At 44.5% G+C, this 21,353-nt stretch overlaps 2 protein-coding genes across 2 annotated transcripts; both read right to left on the reverse strand.

Annotated features, from left to right (window-relative positions):
* Positions 1-478: 478 nt before the first annotated feature.
* Positions 479-18,519, reverse strand: pelp1 (proline, glutamate and leucine rich protein 1). Its single transcript, XM_023816412.2, has 17 exons — positions 18,309-18,519; positions 17,719-17,783; positions 17,069-17,174; positions 14,168-14,317; positions 13,800-13,871; positions 13,652-13,711; positions 13,352-13,508; positions 9,549-9,681; positions 9,037-9,124; positions 8,717-8,805; positions 8,434-8,547; positions 8,025-8,175; positions 5,344-5,500; positions 5,183-5,238; positions 4,888-5,109; positions 1,519-3,420; positions 479-1,372 (listed from the first exon to the last, which is right to left on the reverse strand). The coding sequence occupies exons 1-17, from the start codon at positions 18,447-18,449 to the stop codon at positions 1,280-1,282; spliced, it is 3,756 nt and encodes a 1,251-aa protein (XP_023672180.2). The 5' UTR covers positions 18,450-18,519; the 3' UTR covers positions 479-1,279.
* A 394-nt stretch (positions 18,520-18,913) lies between these two features.
* On the reverse strand, positions 18,914-20,997 carry med11 (mediator complex subunit 11). The gene is made up of 4 exons (XM_023816416.2): positions 20,879-20,997; positions 20,394-20,485; positions 19,948-20,078; positions 18,914-19,492 (listed from the first exon to the last, which is right to left on the reverse strand). The coding sequence occupies exons 2-4, from the start codon at positions 20,461-20,463 to the stop codon at positions 19,349-19,351; spliced, it is 345 nt and encodes a 114-aa protein (XP_023672184.1). The 5' UTR covers positions 20,464-20,485; positions 20,879-20,997; the 3' UTR covers positions 18,914-19,348.
* Between the last annotated feature and the right edge of the window lie 356 nt (positions 20,998-21,353).

The raw sequence follows: 21,353 nt of genomic DNA on the forward strand, positions 1-21,353 counted from the left end.
GCATGTGCAAGATTAACAGCTCACCACTCCAGTCATCTTACAACTGGACATGGGTGACAATCCCTCAAGAACAGTTTTCCATGGCATTTAATTAATCAATGAAACACCCAACCATGTATTCATCCATTTCCCACCCACTTTTCCGGGTCAGGACGGCAGAGATGCCTGGTGCCCATCCCAGGCAGCACCAAGCAGGGCACATCCAGGATACACCCTGACCAGTCCCCAAACAGCCAGTTGTGAACAACACGACCATGCGTTGGCCAGACACATGGAGGAGGTGTGTTATCTGAATGTGAGCAGGAAATAAGTATGCAAACCTAGGACAGCAAATTACACCATCTGGTCAACAGATAGCAGTTCGAGGTCTTGAGAAACAAAACATAACCGGTTTCTGGTTTCACCAGAACCAGTACTGGACCAAAGACGGTTGTTAGCAGTACTGCAGCTACAAAGACAAAATCACTTAAAATCCATGTGTGTTCCATTCAGGTTTTATTTCTTACACAACATTAAAAAAAAAAGAAGCAGTAAACACAAAATATTAACAGTGTATAATAGTGAAACTAAACTGTAACGTTCTAGTATATGAGTTGGGACAGCCTCAATGTGCTGTTTTTTGCTTGACTTGCAGAACAATGTCACTGAACACATGAATCCATGGTAGTCATGTAAATCAGAAGTTTGATAATTTGCAAACAGAGAGCTGCATAAATGTCATAACCCGAGAACTTCGGGCCAAATGTCCTTTTCATTTTTTATTTGCTGTTAGCTAGGACAGGAAACCAATGGTACGTTAAAAAAAAAAAAAAAAACATCTGATAACCAGTGATAACTAAAACTAGTGATAACCAGCTATCTTAAAACAAAAAAAAAAAGTCAATGCAGTACACCAAGAGTTATGGGCTATGAAGAGGAACCCCTGGGCTTAAAGAAAAAAAAAGAAGTACAAAATCAAATCGTTTTCCATCTGTCGTCTTAAGGGGTTGACACAGAACACAGTCGGGAAGTGCATGCCGTTTTATGTATTACCTCCCACAAGGGACAACCAAGTCAACATCTTAGTCTCTAGTCCCCTATAGTCCAGATTAAGGCCATGACTGGACAGTGCTCTTACAGAGCCACATTGTGCAAGTGAAAAAGAGGGGAAAAAACAGCGGTTGGAACTGATCAAATAACCACATGGTCCAATGATTAATGGTTCATTTATCAGAGAAATGTATTACGATGTATCAGCTACAGGGTGCAGGGTTGGGAGAACAACCTCATCCAGTACATCCTAGGACTGCACTGGGGAGGGGACATTCTCCTCTTCATCTGGAGGACAATCCACAAAGTCAGCCAACATGGAGGCCATGGCTTCTTCATCAAGCTGCTCAGACAAAAGCAACACATTAGAACAAAATATTGGCAAGTTAAAGGTTAACAGGGTTATACTGAACATCCAGGAAACAAGTCACAATGCTGCTAGACTTACTGTAATACCCAGCTTATGACCTACAAAGCGTAAACACTTACCTTTTTCTTCTCTACACTCTGCTCTCCTTCCCCTATTTCTCCTTTCTCCCGTTTTCTCTTCACGCCTCTAGAATCATCACTGTTATTGTCGGACTCTTCTTGCCCCACTTCCTCACTCTCTACAAGTCCAGACATCTTGCTCTGTCTGGCTGCAATTGCTTCCTCCTCTGGGCAGGTCTGCTCTTCCTTGGACTCTCCATGCTCGACCAGTGGCAGTTCCACCACTGCCTCCTCCCCGGAGGCATCTTCGGTCTCCCTTGCCTCCTGCGCAGATTCTGTAGCTTGTTCTTCAAGGAGGACAGCAGTCTCACTTACAGCAGGTGCCTCTCCTTCTTCTGTGGATCCTTGTTCCTGTAAGGACACTTCCTGTCTACTTTCAGCTTCGGCTTCCTGAGTAAGTTCAGCTTCTTGAGAGGTTTCTCTAGCTGTCATGGGAGGCTGGCGACCTGTCTGGAATTCAAGTGAAGCAGAACCCTCTTTCGCTTCTTCCTCAAGTTTTTCTTTGTGCAACTTCTCCTCTATGATTCCTACATCCCCTTCCTCTGTCTGTTTAACTTCATCCTGGACCCCCTCCTTTCGGTACACAGCAGTCTGTCCTTCCAGCTCTCCACTTGGCTCATCTCTCTCATCACCATCCTCACCAGAGAACATCCCCATTGGGCTCTCACTCACAGGTCCCATCAGAGCTTCCCCTTCCTCCTCTCCCAGAAGCACACTTCTGCTTTCCCCCTCTAATTGAGGCAATTCATCAACATCTTCCTCCTCACCCTCTATTATCCCCTCCTCTTCCTCTATCATATCCTCTTCCTCCTCTTCATAGTCTGCAAACTCTTCTTGATCATAATAGTCTGGGAAATCACTCACTTCTTCCTCCTCCTCCTCCTCATCATCATCATCCAAAGGCTCCTCTTCCTCCTCATCTTCTTCCTCTCCAATATCATCCTCATCCATCTCTTCCTCCTCATCTTCATCTTCATCCGAACTATTGATGTTGATGACCGTGAGATCTTCCTCACTTGCGATTGGCTGCTGTGCCTGCTGCTGCGTCTGTTGCAGCTGCCTACTGGACTGTGCCATCTGCGTCTGCAGCTGCATCAATCCCAGCTGAGAGGCTTGTCCGGCCGGAGATGACTGTAGAAGCATCTGTTGGAGCTGGTTGCCCGGCAGAGTGTCTCCAAGACCAACAGAAGGTGTAGTCAGTTGAGCAGCAGAGTTGAGTGGTGGAACTAGGGACACAAGCGGAGTTTGACTCTGACCAGGAAAAGTGGTAACAGCACTCGAGTTTGAGGGAAGGGCCATAGTAGTAGGGAGCTCATTAGGAAGTGGGCTGTTCACAGCTCCTGTATCTGACCCTGTACCCACAGCTAGTCCCGAAACGGGTGCTCCAGGTGGGGGTTGGTGCGGCTGTGTGCTGGCAGGATCCTGTCCTTCCAGAATTAACATTCCTGGAGGCACTATGACAACGCTGTCATCGGAGTCACTCTCCAGGGAAATCTCCACATCCTCTGGCTCCTCCTTGTCATAGCGTACGAATACAGGCCGCCGGCCCTCGGGAGGCCCCAGGGGCGGCAGCTCTCCAGGTGGAGACATGAGCAGTTCTGCCTGGGCGGGAGTTGGACCCGTCTGGGCAGGCAATACAGGCGGTGGCGGGGGGAGATGGTTCTCCAGAGGGGTTAGGAGACCAGTGGGTCCCATGCCGAGGGGATGCCGTGGCGGGAAGGGGGGCGCTGGCGCAGGACCGCCGAGAAGAGTAGGGAGAGAAAGGTTTTGGGAGGAAGCGAGGGTAGGGGCAGCCGGGGTGGGTTTGACGGCCAGGGGAGGCAAGGGGAGAGCGATAGAGGGGACGCGGGGGTGAAGCAGCGAGTTGCAGATGGTGAGAGCTTCAGCACAAAAGGAGGAAACCTGTAAGAGACAAACATGCAGGAACATGATGGTGCAACTAAAGATATACATCAGTTTCAAAACAAAGAAATCTTTATCATAGGCTACTCGTGGCTCAGAGGACAGCAATGTCCCTTTTAGCTCACATACTGCTTTGAATACTGCAACATTATTATGTTTATGCTTAGCATTAGGCAAATGGGTCAGTGCTTTAGTCAATATAGCCCTGAACAGCCCAGTCCAGGAAACAGGGGCTCCTATAGGAAAAGTACACAAAAAAGGAGGGGGGGGGTTAAGGTAATAAATACCAAAAGTTCCTGTGAAACTGTAAAGTAATGCAAATCCTGTCCCACGAGTGAGAAAGCCCTCATCAACTAATCACAAATCAGGCAATATGCATTTCTGCAGGTCACTAGCCAACAATTCCAGTTACTCTTCAGTCATTCAGTTTGAGACTTTGCGTGATACATGGCGAAACTAAGAGGGAAAACGATTGTTCTTCAAAGAAAAAGGGACACATCCACCTGAATTGAGAAGGTTCGAACCAAGTTTAAATGCGACACAAACCAATGTTGTGTCATCGGGGGGGATCGGAAGGAAGTTTAAACCCAGTAGGCTCACAAGACATTTCTTTATTTGTGGAGTCAGGTTCCAGTGTTGGCTTGACTTTAAATTTATACAGCTATATAAAAATAAACGTAGCGTAGCACCAGGCAGCCTCACGAAGTACAAGCTAAACAACTGACCTCTAGGACCCGTAATCTTTGCACATATGCAAGTTAATCTCAAGTGGTTCACATTTACATTTAGCAACCAAGGGAAACCGCGTTCGCCACTGGGGATGTTACACGGCCCAGGGGATTATGACATAGTCAGAAGTGTTATCGGTACCACTGCAGTCCATGTGGGCACCCGCGCCAATGTTTTTCCCACGAGCTCCGAGTAGCAATATATTGGCCGTACGTCACAGAGACCGATCAGTTAGAATCGCGCTGCGCATATCTGTCATACAGCTGCTATACGGGCAGAAGTCTTGCAGCGCAGCTATGGAAGCAGAGACTGGATGATTCATTAAACTGTCTGCCTCAGGTCACGAGTGGCCTCCGTGCATCAGTGCTTGACCTCATCATCACATTTAGGCACCATTTGGTTGATCCACCTACAGTGAATAACTCCTAACTGTCACCCATCCCAGATCTGATTCTGAATGTCCCACTGAGAAATGGTCCTTTGATAGAGGGTCAGCTTAGGGAGGGGCAACACGTCCAACACGACACATTCGCAAAAAAGCTTTAATTCTCACCTAGGCCCTATCGAGGTAATTCATGTTGTCTTCTGCATATAACCTATAGCCCTCATCTCAATTCTTTATAGAAAGAATAATTTACTTATTTGCCAAAGAAAACGATCTATATAAAGCCATGGCATTAACTGCTTTGTGATCACTGCAATTAGGACGGGGTGGGAGTCTGTCGCCCTATTACTTACGGAGAGACTGTGGTCCCGCTGGCCGTGGCTGAAGATGGACACGGCGCAGGACAGTGGTGGCGGCCAGCGGGGTGAGGGGGCAAGCACGAGGGCCAACAGGAGGCGGTAGAGTTCCCGCCGAGGGGGGGCGCTACCATACTGGCCGCTCGCACCCCCCACATCGCTCCCGCACTGCTGCTGCTGCAGACGCACGCAAAGGGGCAGGACCAGGTCGTGGAGCCTCTGCAGGAGTAAAGGTGGAGGCTTTAGATAGAGGACGAGTGAAACAAACAGACACTAAATATGTCCTACACACCTTGTGAATGTCTTCCTTCAGCAGAGTGCCATTGGTCAAGATGATCTGCCTCAGAGCTGCAATGGCACAGTCCTCATCATACCCATGCTCATCTACTGAGCATTTATCATAGTAACAGAAACCCAAAGAAGTGGACAGGAGACTCAGCGACACACGCTCACCTCTCAGAGCCGACACACAGGTGTCCTGATTGGCCAGTGCATCGCCCTTCCTCTGCAGCAGCGGTCCACTGCCATCGCCCATACCCTTCCCACGCCGTGGTGGCGTTTTCCCAGCATGCCCGGCAAGTTCCGTGGCAGCGGACAGCCCAGTGCGGAGCTGGGGGGGGGGGGGGGGGCGGTAAACCAAGAATGCAGGGTTCAAGCACCTTAAATTCTACAAGCCGGACATTAATTACAGCGCTGCGGCCTAGCTGAGCTCACGTCAATGTCTCTCCAAAAAAGTTAGTTACTGAAGTGCCGCTCAGGCTAGCAGCAGAAACACCATACAGCATTCCAGGCTAACAGGTGTAGCAGCAAATGTGGCAAGAACCTGCTGGTCACCACCACAGGCCTACCATTCCTAGCATTTTTAAAACTTACCCAATGCATTTTCGTTAATTCACTTGCGAAAGTTATGAGGGTTAGAGGAAGAAATTTTATTGCAGAAGAGGAAATGTTGAAAGATCATCTCACCTATTACAGTTTATCGATTGCTTACACACTATTACCAGGCTTATGAGCTAAATTTCCAAAAACCATTACGGCAACTAACCAAAAAACACATTTCCATAAACTATACACACTATTCCCGTTTTGACACTATTAAGATTTTTTTGAACTGTTAGAGCAAATACTGTTCACTCCAGTCAGCACAGAATTAACCCAATTAGCACACACCGGTAATTATCCGGATGAAAACACGAGTCAAAATTGTTCACATACCAATCAGAACCTTCAATAGTTAGATAAAAGGGCCTTGGGTCAGATCACTTAGTTTTGGAAAAATGGATCCAGAAAGACCAGAAGAAAGAGGAGGAAGAGGATGAGAAAGAAGTGAGAGGCCAGGGAGACAAGTAATGTCAGATGAAATTTGTGCCACTCTTGTCAACCATGTCTTTGTTCATGGTATATCAATGAGGGAGGCAGGGCAACGAGTGCAGCCAAATCGGTGCCGCTTCACCGTTCTCTGTAATACGAACCTTCAGAGATCAAAATAGGTAGGTGTTTTACATACCGCTCTCTACTGTAACTTGTGTTGTACTCTGTGCTTTTAAAACAGAAACTGTAGATGCTTGCTCTATAACACTACAGTATATGTTATGAGAAATGCATTGAATTATGTTCAGTCACAGAAATGCATTATTGCATGTTCCTGTTTTGTACAAAGAAATGGACATATGTACAGTTATAGCAATACTTTTGTTTTTGTAGGACAGACGACCACCTGGTGGAGGAAGGTAAAGTCTGTTTTTAGAGGAGCAGGAGACGGAGACTGTGAATACAGTTATTGCCAACAATGTGATCCTCCTCCGAGAGATTCAACAATGAGTGATTGAAGACCAACAAGTATTTAGAGTGAAAAACATGGTTAGAACGAACGAAATTCTGACATGGTCAAAGACCAGCGCCAAGAATATGTACAAGTAATAAGTTTTCTTTTTGCGTGAAGTATTTGAGTCTTCTTGCAATGTGTACTCTACTGTATTTCTACAGAGAATCTCTGAAATTGAAGGTCGACCTGTTCTTCATGAGCTCATCTTTACTGAGGCAGGATTTAATCTGACCAAAAGTAGGAGAAGGGGGAGGAACATAACTGGCCATAGGGCTATAATCAATGTCCCTGGCCAGAGAGGAGGGCATGTCACTGTGTGCTGCAATCAGCCACGAGGAGTCCCCTACTGCCATGCTGTTCCTGGTCCCTATAACACCATGTTCCTCCTTGCCTTCCTTGATGGTCTAAGAGACCATGTCTACCAGCTAGAGCCAGCACAACCAGAGCAGCCTCGCTACGTTGTCATTTGGGACAACGTCAGCTTCTGTCGGGCTGCTCTGGTCCGTAACTGGTTCAAGGTTCTTGAACATCTTTCTGCCAGCATATTCTTCCTGTATAAACCCCATAAGGTGTTTTTTTTTTGGCATGGCGGTGGAAGGTTTACGACTGCGACCCCTACATTTGTGTTCCCCTCCTTCAGCCCATGGAAGATGCCTGTCAGGGGTGGATAAGACATGCAAAGAGGTTTTTCCCTCACTGCCTGGCTAGGGCTAATATTGCATATGATGTAGATGTGATTCTTTGGCCTGATCCATACCATAGACTTCATGCTGTAGCAGACTAGGTTTTTGATTTCTGTATTATTTTTTTTCATTTATACTTCACTGTATAACGGCTGTGAAGTTTCTCTGTATGGTGGCATACATTAAGAAAAAAAATTGCTCAAATATGAACATTTGTGGTGTCTTATTGTGTTCATCTGCAGTAAAGCGGTTTCTGTGAAACATACGCAACATTACTCATTGCTGGTTTTTACAGCAGTGTTTTGAATTGATCTCACCAGTGTGTTAGACTATGCTGTACTGTATTGTGTTTTTGAGGGCTTGTGTGTTATGTTTGAAGGCAAAGCTTGATTTTTTAGTTAGTGCATGGTTTTGAGGGGAGAGTTTGGTTTTGACCTGAACGGTGGAAGTTTCAGAAGTTGAGTGAGTAGTTATGGATTTGCATTTAGAGTTTTGGGAAACTGAGGTGTAATTTCAAGAAATGTGTTTTAGCAATCGAGAAAAACTGGAAAAAAGAAAATCCTGTTGAACTCTGGGAAGGTTAAGAGGCCTGTCCAAACCCAGCCACCTCACCAGTGACTTCTCACCTTGACTGATTCTGCCCCCGGTGTGATGTCACCCAGCAGGTGCATCAGCAGGAGCTCTGTCTGGGTGGGGCTTCCCTGGAAAACACCCGCAGAAGCCCCAGCCACTTGCACCCACAACTCCAGCATGCGGTACAGACACACCCGCACGGCACTGTGGGGGGGGCGGAGGGACATCACGATTAGTCAATCCAACGGCACCAGCAGCATCTCAGTTTCACTGTTCGTTCCATAAACCCTCATACGTGTAACATTCCCTGATGCCAGTCTGGGCAAGTAACAGAAGTTAAAAGCAATTTGAGCTGGGCCACTACATGTACAAAATCAAAATAAAAACCTGCACACACACGTAGGACCTGATGGGTAAGGCTTTCTGCGTTTAATAAATACACTCCACGTCCATGTTTCCCACCTGAAGGCTCTCTGCTGTCCAGGGCTGCTTTCTGGCTGGGGACTCCAAGCGGAGAGCGTCTGAGACAGGAGTCGTGTCAAGACACCGCAGTACTGGACCAGGCGGCCGCCCGCGCTGCGGATCGAAGGGCATACGGTGAGTACATCCATCTGTAAATCGACCAGCTCCCGGCCCACCGCCCCAAAGGAAAACCCAATGGCCTGCCCATCAGTGAGAAATGACTCTGCGCCGCTCCCTGGACGACCCAGAAGCGGCGCACGGTCAGAAGTCTGTCGGCACTCACACTGTGATGAGAGCAGAGAGGAGCTCCAAGGTATCGCTGTGAATCGAGGGCAGGACCAGCAGCTTCAGGGAGCCGTCACCAGACGCGTTCTGCGACACATGCAAGTTACAAAGGCGCCTCGACACGCAAACACACGCAGCCAAGATCACTGTGGGAATCCAAGGCCTCTGAGAAGAGCCACCGCATAACAAGCCACAGAAAATGGGAGCTTGATTCATAAGCATCCGGGCAGAGAAGAGTTTTCACCGGTGCGATGTAAAGCTGGGAAAGACCAAGCTGAATGCTGCTGGGTTTGTGCAGGCGAAACCGGCATTACTCACGATGTTCTTGCAGCTGACAGCCAAGGCTCGGCACACTAGGTTGATCAGACTCTGCACAGGCACACACACCGGCGAAACGGGGTCAGCGCTGAGGGGAAGAGGGCCAGAACCGGTGTCACCAGGGCCGACACGGGCCACTAGTCTATAATACACACTACAGTATTTCCTGAGGAATGCACATGTACCCATGGTGGATAGTGGAAAAAAAAAAAATTCCAAATGAGAGAGAATTTTTCAAAAAGATTTTAAACGACTACTAAAACTTTAGTGAGTTATTTCCAAGTTACTTGATTCATAACTTAATTTCAACAATAGAGGAGGTACTACCTCCCGTACCTCTATGGATTAGCCGCCTCTGGTATCCACAAGCACAAGCCCAGAAGCACTAGCTGGTACCGGGTCGTGGTGACAACTAAATATTGTTCTATGCAGGAAGTGCACATGCTTATTGATAGATGGCCATGTGGGTCTGAGTGAGCCAGAGCTCTGGCCGGGTAGGTTGGTTCACAAACCTCAACGTGTGCCTGATGGCCAGAGACACGGCCCGGTATCGGTGCCGGAGCTGGATCTGCAGGAGGGGGTCGGTCTCATCCAGAGAGGGAAGAGGCAGCTCTACACCAGGACCCTCGTACTGCAAGGCCCCTTCTGCCAGGAGACAAACACACCTTACAACCAACCACTGGACCCAAAGACCCCACCCGCCCATCAGGACCCAAACACCACATCAACCTATAAACGAACACATAAATAAAAAAAAAATTCCTCAGGGTGATGGAATCAGATTGAAACAGTGTTTAATAAAAACTGTTTAAATAGGGTATGAATTTCCGACATGGTGGGCTGTCGATCCCGTAACAGCAGCCTCCCCCTCTTATTGCTGTGCCACCCCAGGCCACCATTTCCACCATTTTCTGCAGGCCAAGCTCTATTACTCTAAGGCGTCTGTGATGGTGTGTCTCGATGTTGAGACAAATTAACCACAGACTTCCACATTTACCTTTTATGCTAAAGCAGTAACATGCGAGGAGGAGTGCAGTTGTACTCCAATACATCATGGCTGTCATTTGGTCGCAGGCACGAGGCCGCAGCGTGCGATGTATCGGAGTACAACACGACTTCAAGTACGTTATTGCTTTTATATAACAGTTCATCAGGCAGCATTTATAAGTTAACAGTAATAGGCCACAACAGATTATATTTTGATTATCTAAACACACATAAAATATAGTTTCCACCAGCCTACTGTTACCAAGCAACACAAACATTCCAACGAAACACAGCTCACTTGCTTTCAGCTACCGTTCCAGACTCTGGATCGAATCCTAAAAAGTTTGAGTTCTGATCGAATTTTTCCCATAAGAAATAATGGAAAACCAATTAATTGGTTCCCGCCCCCCCAAAATTACACCTAAATATGTTTTTTTTTTTTTTTTTTTTTTTTTTAAAGCATTTAAACACAAAATGAACAGGATAAAACAAGAGCAGCATTTTTTTCTTAATGGCTTCCAAAACAATAACGATCTTATCCCAACATTACCCCTGTCCTGCACCGATCGTTCGCTCCTTCTGTGTGCCACGCCCCCTCGTTAACCTCGTGTGGGATTCCCATGTGATCAGCCGTTTCTAGTTGTTGTCATTAGTCCTCTGTATTAAGTCCGCGTTTCAGTTTGTTTCCCCAGTCCGGTCATTGGGTGAGTTCGACTTGCTTACAGCGCTGGCTTAAAGCAACGCATTCTGATCCTGACGCAATGCATTACGGTTAGATGCATTGCGACCTCTCACCCGGCTGCACAAACTGAAACCGCCTCCGTGACGACACACCTTTGCCCTTATTGGCTGAAGAGTTTAGTTACACGCATGACGTTTGTATCCCAGGCAGTTCCGATGCGTAATCTGCTATTTCTCCCGAATATCATGTAAAGCAGTGAGAACTGGTTTTCAGTTAATTTACCTGGTAAAATAAAGTTTAAATAAATGACATAAATGCTCTAATAGTACACGTAAGTTAGTGGTTTATTTATTGTTAGTTACTGTAATGTTGTGCTGCTTTATTTGGTTAATCGTCCAGTCTGTGAAGAAGGCATTCAAGTAAGAATTGCATTGTAGTATGACTGATTTCCTGGCGCGTACAATTTATATTAGGTCAGCGTTCACGGTTCGACTTCTGATATTCAGATCGAGTTCTAGGTCAAACTGGTTTGTTCAACTTTCAAGAAATTCGAGTTCTAGTGAGTTCGAGAACCAAGGCACCACTGTATTAATTCCCAAAATATACTCCTATTTTGCTGTGAACTGGGGTACAGTTCCCAAAAGCTCCCATTAACAACTTAGATAGTTGAAACCACTCAATTGCATGGCACTAAACGTGCAAGTTGCTAACCTAATCAGCCACCATGCTTTTGGGAAACATGCCCCACCCTGCTCTTATTTTAACACTGCAACTTCACTCTTTCTGTTTTTATCAAACAGAGAACAGGTAAGTTGAATCATTTATGTGAATTATAGTGCAAAAGTTAATTTTATGTACAATATCATTTTATTTTACGGCCTATTTTGAGAAACACAAGTTAAATTAAACTATTGCTTTGTAGTCTTATCCTTGCAAGATACTCACATGAAGGTGGTGGGAAAATGCTGAAAGAACTACCTAGTTACAAACAGTTTGCATATATTTATAAAAAGACAACTTTACAGTAGCGATCAAATTTAGAAAACAAGTGACATTTTATAATTTACAAAGTCGCTGATTATCCGAATTCAATTAACCAGAGATGTATTTTTATCACATTTCCTCTCACATCAAGGTTGCAGCTCCTCAATCAGTGTAAACAGAACCAGGCATTTGTTCTTGTTTATGAGAGCTTTCACGTGTTTTCTTGACCCAGTAATAGTAGAATTATCCCGTCATCATATGAATAGCGCTATTTGCAAATGGGTGGGCGATCAGAACTGCTTCGTGACTCGGGCACTACAGTAAGAAACTCTTGTTCTTTTTATTCTCCTTACAAAGCTCTACAAATTTATATAGTTTCTTCCTATATGTATTCGAAAAGTAGATCATTCAAGGTTTCTGGGGGTGTTTTTTTAATGTTTCTATGACAAAAAGTGGAGTGTTTTAGACTGTGGCAAAGGTCAAGCTTAAGTAATGGTTTTTGGATACACCTGTAAGCGGAGAGATAGACTCTGATATTTCGCATCAGATGTAACTGCACTCGGACAACAGAACTCATAGAACACTTCTTGTCCAATCAGTTTTCTTAGTTGGTACTAACTGTTGTATAAAACACTTCATACTAAGCCCATATGGTCATATTTTTTCCCCTATAAATCTTTCCAGTTTTTCCTCACCTAAGCACTAATGGATATAAAAAAAACACCACATACAAAGGTTTCTATGGCAAATATCTGTATGTACATACATACATACCTATACTTCATGTTGCCAATAGCAAGGTCCAATTGCAAATATATACGACCCAACAATAAATGACATGGCGGTGTGGTGGCTCAAAGGGTAGCAATGCAAGCTCACGACTCTTGGGGTTGGGGATTCAAAATCTACTTCGCATGTTCTCCCTGTTCTGCAAAAGTTCCTGCCAGGGACATCAGCAGTGTGGTCCAAAGACACACATTTAGGCTCTGATGTCTCTAAACTGCCCACATGTATGTTTGAGAGCCTTATTCTGGCTGGTTAAGCAGCTGGAAGATGACAGGATTACATGGAGTTTTCTTAGTTGGTACTAACTTGTATAAAACACTTCATACATTTCACCACAACCCTGTCCTGGACAAGCAGTATAGAAAATAGATGGGTGAGAAATTTAAGAGTAAAAAAAGCACAGTAATTTATCTTGTTTTGGGGACAGAGTTCTCCAAGGGGACCTAAATCCATCAACCTGAAATTAAGCATTTTGTATTTGTAACTGCTGTAGCTTAACAGGTAGAGTATCGTGCTAATACCACAGGTTGTGGGTTGAAATCCTAGGACATGTGAATTCCTATTATCTCCACAGTTACTTAAAAAGTAACATTAAATAAGGTCTTTTTTCATCTGCTTCTATCTCATGGTATCCTGCCTAACTCAATGCAACAGCGGCCAGACGTTTTTCACTAAGCCAGTGTTGTGACTCTGTCATCTCTTTGAAAAAGAGGCCCTAAGTATTGGTTCAGCCTCGTTTGGATTCTTTGCTATGGCTGCAGCAGGAGGCACCGTTTCTTGGAAGAGCCGCCAAATTCTACAGTGCGGTTCCCGTCCAGACCGAGGAGGGCTTCATCAGCCACACCGCTAACAGCCCCGACGGCGTGCAGCACTGACCGGACTCGGCTCCCAGGTACAGCTGACCCAGCAGGCCGTGGGCCGAGGCCAGCAGGCAGTGCATCTGATTGGCCCAGGCCTCGGCCCTGCGACTGCCGCCTCCTCGCTCCAGGACGCCACCTAGGCAAGGTAGCCGGCCGTAGCACTCGCATGCCACCTTGTCAGGAGGGACAGAGAAAAGGAGGGAAAAATGAAAGAGGAAACAGGGCACATGAAAATGATATTTAAAATTTAAAAAGAGTAAAAATAACACAAAAAAAAACAAGGAAAGACCAAGCCTCAACAGAACAATTCACTCACCTCCTGCATTCTAGGGTTGTCAGAATCCATCTTCGACAGGAAATAGGCACCAAGTTTATCCTGTTAGAAAAAACAAAGACTGTGTGTAAAAGTATGGTTGCCACATAGAAAATATAAACTACATCCAGGTCATAAAAAAAATACATACTCTCAAAGATCCGCAAGCTCTTGGGTAGAAAGTCATACATGCCTTCATCCCCTCCATGGCCACAAGGTGGCACTGTAACAAACAAAAACACACTGTTCAGCGTGCAAACAGGTTTTTTTTTTTTTTCCCCACCAAGCCTGCTGTCCTGAGCACAATCTGCCCCATTCTTGATGTTTAATATGAACACTGTGCTGACTTTGGATGTCCTGATTTTATCTCTTTCAGTGGTAGCAATTCCTGTGTGCCATATACCCATAAATTGACAGGACTTGTCTATTCTGTTCACATTAAAAGGTGTGGCTCTTAGATGCATTTTTTAAGAGCATTGCACTGCATTTTCGAACAGAAGTTTGACCTTCAGATTTTACCTCCAACTTGAGGCTTAGCAGTGAGGTTAGGATCCCCAGGACTGAGTTGAGTCCAACCTCCCTTGCAAGCTCAGGCAGCTGGGAGGAGTACTGCAGCAGATCCTGGAGAATCGCAACAGCCAGCTGGACAGAGGGCAGGGGAGCCTGGGACTGAAGAGAGCCAGACACCACACAAAACAGTGGCATTTATATGAACGAACAGGAAGAGCAGGAGTCACGGCAAACCAGTAGCACAGCACCAGACAACCTGTCAGCTCCATCCAGTACCCAGGCAAGCCCTTGCTACATGGGCATGCTCAGACAAAGATCTTATCTACCAGAAGAGACATTAACTTCCAGAAGCATGTAAACAGATTTGATCATGTAACATAACCTGCATTCCCCGAAACTGTTTTCTGCTGCACGCACGCACACACACAGACACACACACACACACACACAATTCAGTCGAGATAGTTGAAGCTTTGGTTTTCAGATGTTGTACAGGTGTGAGCTTCAGGTATGGGATTCTGAGAATTTCATGGAAACCTGCTGCGCAGAATCCACATGGTCACGTGTTTTCCCCATAAATCTTTCCCATTTTTCCTCACCTACGCAGTACTGGGTATTAAAAAAATAAAATACATGCTGAGGTTTCTATGGCAAACACCTGCACTACCTGTATGTACATACATACGTATCGTGCAGAGCCCACATGGTCATATTTTTCCCCCTATAAATCTTTCCAGTTTTTCCTCACCTAAGCACTAATGGATATAAAAAAAACACCACATACAAAGGTTTCTATGGCAAATATCTGTATGTACATACATACATACCTATACTTCATGTTGCCAATAGCAAGGTCCAATTGCAAATATATACGACCCAACAATAAATGACATGGCGGCGTGGTGGCTCAAAGGGTAGCAATGCAAGCTCACGACTCTTGGGGTTGGGGATTCAAAATCTACTTCGCATGTTCTCCCTGTTCTGCAAAAGTTCCTGCCAGGGACATCAGCAGTGTGGTCCAAAGACACACATTTAGGCTCTGATGTCTCTACACTACCCACATGTATGTTTGAGAGCCTTATTCTGGCTGGTTAAGCAGCTGGAAGATGACAGGATTACATGGATATATTGGGTAACCAAACGAACATTCAGAGACATTGTAACAACGCACAAAATGTTCTGAAACCTAACATTTGTATCACACAGTTTATTCAGGATTTGTTGCAGACATTTTCTGATTTTGTTCAGCCTGACAGCAGGGCTACAGGATGCCATGGCATTTTGGGCCCAGGCCATTATGGTTCTGGTTTCTGCTAAGCTCTTCATCAGTCAGCCCTGATTAAGCTCTGGGCTGAAGTAACTGTTCAGAAAGCCAATAACACTGAAAGCATTAGACCGAAGATGTCATTTTAATTTGTAGTAAAAACATAGGAGCTGATGAATACAATAAAAACAGCAAGCTTAAAAAAAAGCATACTTTCAAAAATACAGGCATACGGATTTTCCTCCATCCATCCATCCATCCTGCTTATTCAGTATAGGGTCACAGGAAAGGCCTGGAGCCTAATCCAGGAAGCACAGGACAGAAGGTAGAGAACATCCTGGATGGCAAGACCTTCACAGGGGTGTGAACTACATACACAGAAAATCAAGTTATAGACCCAACCATTTTCCTAACCGGCTTGTCCAACATAGGGCTGCGGGACCCTATCGTGGAAGCCACCAGCACAAGGCAGGAAATAACCCAGAACGGGGCATCACCCCATGGCGGGACGGATGGACGGACGGACTGATGGACGCACACACACACACACACACACAATTTGGCGACTTCAATTCAATTGGCAATTTCTTGGACTGTGGAGGAAAAGCAGAAAACTGAGGAAACCTCATGGGAACATAGGGAGAAGATGCAAACAGCAGACAGGCAGAGCCGTGCGGAGACTCGAATCCTGATAAGGGAAAGGTGCTAACCAGCGTGCCACCATACTGCACCAAGGTACAGACTCAAATTCTCTTTAAAAAGTACTATAAGGAAAAAAAGAATATCAGCACAAACCCTATGCAAACGCCACATGGAGCCAGGTGTGGCCCTAGAGATGCAACACCCCAGTGCTATACCCCCCCGCTATATGAACAATTAAAGAATTCTATCATTTCAAATAAATTATTAATTTTTCATAAAGAAAGGAAGCTGGCAGTTACTTCTCCACCCCATTTTCATATTCTCATCCTCGACAAATAGAAATCGGGAAATAAACCATCAACAAAAATGTCTGGATTGACTTAAATTAGAGCGGTCGCCTCACACCTCTGGAGACAAGGGTTCAGCTCCCTCCTCCAACCATGTGCGTAGAGTTCGCATGCCCTCTGGTCCCTCCCCCAGTTGAAAAAACATACTAAGGTGACCTGGAGTTGCCGAATTGTGCATAGGCATGAATGGCGTGGCTTGCGATGCCTCGGCGCCCTGTCCTGGCTGATTCCCTGCCCTGCGCCCCTCATTTTCGGATTAGGCTCCGGACCCCCGTGACCCAGAAATGGACACGCAGAACAATGAATGAATGGCTTAAATTATGCAAATCCATTCAGTGAACAGATAGTTCAGGCTAACTGAACAAAAGCTCAACGGGTACTAACAGACACACTACCCACTATCCTTGCCCAGTACGGAATCTCCCACCGCTCGTTAGATGCAGCCCTAAGCATAACAGCATTTGGTTTATTTCTGCAGCTTGAACAATGCTTCAAATTTTCAATAAGACTTTTATTACAATTCAGCAGGATGGGTGGACTTGATGAAGCCGATCAAACCAGTTATGATTTACATCGTCTACCAGGAAGAAATGGCCAGTCAGCACAGACTGCATGACTACTTTAGGGGGAAACATGCCGGCGTGAGGGACAGCTCACCTGTATGACCTGCTGCAGTGACCGCAGCCAGGAGAGGCAATGCTGCTGGAAAACATCACTGGAGCTGTCCTTCACCAGCACTGCCAGCAAGCACAAGCCCTCAAACCTGTCACACGCACAGAAACACACACCCATTGAAGGTTATATTTGTCACCAATTCCCAAGCAAATAGAAAACTGTACTTGAACACACTAAACAGTCATAAGCAAAAAAAAAAAAGGGGGGAAGTCAAGCACTGGATGACCAATGCTCCATTATTCTCTTATTCCCAGGAGTGTCACTGGAGATTTATGAAGGGGGGGGGGGGGGATGAGCCTTTAGTAGGGGGGGTCTCATCTTAATGAAAATTAAGAACACGCCATTTAAACTAATTAGTATGGGGGCTAAAGCAGCCTAGCGACACCCTTACTTTCTCCAAACCTCAAGACAATAAAGTAGGCAAGACATCAATAACGGCTGTTTATCTTAAATCAAACAATTGATTCTACAAGACAACACTGAAAAAAGCTAAAGAATTATGACATACTATAGATAGTTTAGGGCATTTTTAGAGGAAAACAAACTATCCAAAGGCATTAAGTATCATTCAGTATAATACATACTACTGTTACTTAGGCTGACACACACTCTGTTTTGAGGCAAAATCTAACCTGGTTTTGCTTGAGCCCAGTCGACCATTGCTGAGCCCAATAAGTCCGCCAACCGCTGTTGAATTCTTAAACAGACATAAAACATATATGAAACACACAGTATCATGACAATTTAAACGAATACATGTGTGCACGGTATGCATGCAACCTAGCGAAATACTGCAAATAACGATTAAAAATGGGGTGAATTACTTAGTGGTATACATATTTTATATATACATATTTTCAAATATACTGTTAAGTGAGGGAAAACTAATTTTCCAACTATATCGAGAATACCTATCTTAGTTCACTGACTTACTACATAGTTGCACGGTAACGGCAACAAAACTCATTACTATAAATTGTGCAAACAATCAAAATAATAGTACAACATTACCAAGGAACGTTGAATCAGAAAACAAAAGGGCACGAAAATAATACAATGACACTTTACGAACAACCATACACATCTGCAAATAAAGTGCAGAAACCAGCTCTCAGGAGAATCAATATCCAGATCCAAAAAAAAAAATCACAAAGACAGCACACCACCCCACGGAGCCACGAGAAATGGAGCGCAACAATTACAACATATTAAAAGATGATACCTGTGAGGAGACCACGCCATGCTCCCGGTAGTTTGCCAAAAGAGCTGGCAGGTACTCCGGCCGTTCTTCCTTCAAAACGGACACCAATCCCTCGGTCAGCCGCATATTAGTTGAAACATGCAGCCAAACCGCAGTGGCCATGTTTCCACTTTGCCTTGCTGTTACGTCTAAATTCCTCGACACAGAGAAACGTCACTAACTTGCGACCGCCCGTAAGCACGGGGGGCCCACTTACGTACGTGCACGTCTTTTCATATACGGCATCAGCCTCAGTCAAATCAAGAGCCGACATGGTACCCTGTACGTAGGTTTATTTTTAATCAAAATGCCACACTTGTTTAAAAACTGAGGATGTGCTTAAGAGTTAACACTCACTTCTTCTAACCACGGTACCGGCTACAACGTATTTATAACTTATTATGAATTTTAATTATCCGGTACCATTTTTCAAGTGTGTGGTTACCTGTCTTTTTTTACCTCATGGTATGGTAGTGATTACTAACAACTAAGGTAATAAGCATCTTCTATGTCACTCTATGCTATATAATTACTACATTAGGTGTATTTAGTATCATGTCATGAATATCCAACAAAAAGACAGGCCATTATAGTAACAACTCTTTAGGTTTAATTGGGACAAAACTGTATTTGAATATTCATGAACAATTTTTATTTAGTAGAAACATAAATAGTTCATGAAGCATGCACCAGAGTGTATATCATCCATTTAAATTCAACATTGGCAACATTTTTCAGTGTTGAAAAAGCTGATTCAGCACTGTTGAACTTTCATAGTCAAAAAAAACGTCAAGTCTCTCTTGGGGTTTGAGGATTGGCCATTGTGCTTCCCACAGCAGTGTTACCTGCATTTCAAAGAACTCCCACTGAGATGCGCTCTGAACAGGACTGCATTCAAAGCTATGGCACAGTCCCGCTTTCCATTAAAAATGTTGCAATGAAATACTCCACACTCTCAAAACAAATGTAAATGGGGGAAATGCCTTTGGCAGTTATAGTTCGTCTGAGTTGTGACGCATCTCTCACGTCTGTGGATCCAGCAGAACCTCGCAGGTCCGGCCCAGCTCCCCAAGCTTGATGCGAGCATATTCAGCACGGTTTAGTGCCATCTGGCAGTCCTTGCGTGCAGAATATGTAGAGCCTTCATGCGGCTGTCCAGTGGCCACCTGAAGGAGGGGTTAGCGCTTGAATGTTTATACCTCTCAGTTACTGACAAAACTTTCTCTAGAATCCCCTGAAAACTTGTTTCATTTGCCTGTCAAATTCTTGACTTTGGGACAACGAGTGTATATGTGTTCCATGCATGAATAGTTGCTTGTGTATCACAGTTTAAATGTTACTGATCTACCACCAGAAGTAGACAAATGTTCAGGAAGCACAGCAGGCTAAATCTACAGGAAATTTTAAATGGAAAACTAACTCATTTGCAAGCACACTGTGTAAGAAAGGAAGGAAGGACAGGACAGGAAGGAAGAAACCAGCACTGGAATCTATGATATGGCTTAAGTTCTGAGTGTTGGGAATACAAAGCACAAAAAGTAGGGGATAGAAGACATGTGTTTGCCTGTAAGTTTGACCCAGATGCAGAGTTATATCTGTGTGAGAGTGAGGGCACACCTACCTGCGTCAGATAGCGGATTTGAGAGCTTAGCTCACTTTCAACCCTGTTGACAGCACTAGTGAACTGAGCAAGCTGGCGGTCAAGTAGACTAGCATTGTGCTTCTCCTTGGACAGCTCCAGTATAATATTTCCTAAGAACACATATTGCACAGAATAAACAAATTTGTTCTACTGCACTTTGTTAAAAACAGGGGAAAACGTTGTTACACTGTGCTTTCGTAATAATACCTGCCAGTTAGTAACAAAGAAATAAATATTTTTCAAGCACCACTGCTTTCCTTCATCCCTCGAATCTCGTCAAAATTTCAACAACGGTGTGCTGCATTGAACAGCTAAACGGTTCTTTTATTCAGTAATATAGTTCTCTAACATTTTTTTTATTCAGGTGCCACCTCTGCAATATATCAACATACGAACGGAATTAACTAGAATCCTTGTATACTGACCGGCGCATTGCAAAATAACCGCGATCTCCTTCTCCACGTCTTCCAATGCTCGCAATCTGTCGTTCGCCATGCTTAGGCTCCCACTGCTTCCACTACAAAGAACAAGTCAGTCATCTGACCCAAGAACTAATATATGCCTATTAAATTCACGGATGGCTAAAAAGAACGACTAACAACAGGTAAACTACAAAATACACTTTGATTTACCTCCCTAAAATCAATAAGTAAAGTAATAGCTGTGCAAAATGTCGACGCAAAGATAAACATTTTCATATACACTGCCATAGAAAGTCACGTATCAAACTAAGCTATGACGTTAATGTCGTGAAAAGTACGAGCTAAATAGATCTTAGTAAGCTAAATTGTGTAGCTAATCGAGTAGGTAACAGCAAACTAACTATTCTCATATTATAAGCTATTCTTAATAATTTGTTTTTAAATTACTATTTTAACGCAGTCCACGATAACTTAAAATTTGTACACACCTTTCGTGCTTTCAGATTCTTCTACGGCTTTCAGTGTCATGAAAAACGAAACAATGACTCAAACGGAAGCCGTAGAGGGACATAAAAGATTATATCGATCGCAATCGCGGATGTTGAACAGTGTACTGTACGGTGAAGATTAGGGTAGCGAGACAGGAAATGGACACTTAAAAGGTGAGTGATATTCAATAAAAACGTATCAAATTGGAGTTCCATTGACCTGGAGCCTATTCTTGTATATATGACGCACAATTAACTATTCAACCTGGACAGTCCATTACAGGAACAATTGTACATATTTATTAAGGGTATAAATCATCCAAACAGGGTGTATCTGGACTGTATGGAATCCCACATGGGGAGAACATGCTAACTTTGTACACATGGAGCTGGGGTTTTTTTGGCAACTGAAAATCTTTGATGTGTGAGCATTGGCGCAGGAAGACATTTTGAGCTCAGGGTGCCGACTTTAAGG

This window comes from Paramormyrops kingsleyae, chromosome 10, assembly GCF_048594095.1.
Source record: "Paramormyrops kingsleyae isolate MSU_618 chromosome 10, PKINGS_0.4, whole genome shotgun sequence".
Classification (NCBI taxonomy): domain Eukaryota; kingdom Metazoa; phylum Chordata; class Actinopteri; order Osteoglossiformes; family Mormyridae; genus Paramormyrops; species Paramormyrops kingsleyae.

Excerpts from the sequence above, each read along its gene's own strand:
- pelp1 (XM_023816412.2), bottom strand. The coding sequence starts at position 18,449 with ATGGCCACTGCGGTTTGGCTGCATGTTTCAACTAATATGCGGCTGACC. Across the intron at positions 9,682-13,351 it reads GTACCTGGGAGCCGAGTCCG|AAGGGGCCTTGCAGTACGAG; the intron begins GTCAGTGCTGCA and ends GTCTCCTGGCAG. Across the intron at positions 5,501-8,024 it reads CGGGGGCAGAATCAGTCAAG|CTCCGCACTGGGCTGTCCGC; the intron begins GTGAGAAGTCAC and ends CCCCCCCCCCAG.
- med11 (XM_023816416.2), bottom strand. The coding sequence starts at position 20,463 with ATGGCGAACGACAGATTGCGAGCATTGGAAGACGTGGAGAAGGAGATC. Across the intron at positions 20,079-20,393 it reads GGTTATTTTGCAATGCGCCG|GAAATATTATACTGGAGCTG; the intron begins GTCAGTATACAA and ends ATGTGTTCTTAG. Across the intron at positions 19,493-19,947 it reads AAATCCGCTATCTGACGCAG|GTGGCCACTGGACAGCCGCA; the intron begins GTAGGTGTGCCC and ends CCCCTCCTTCAG.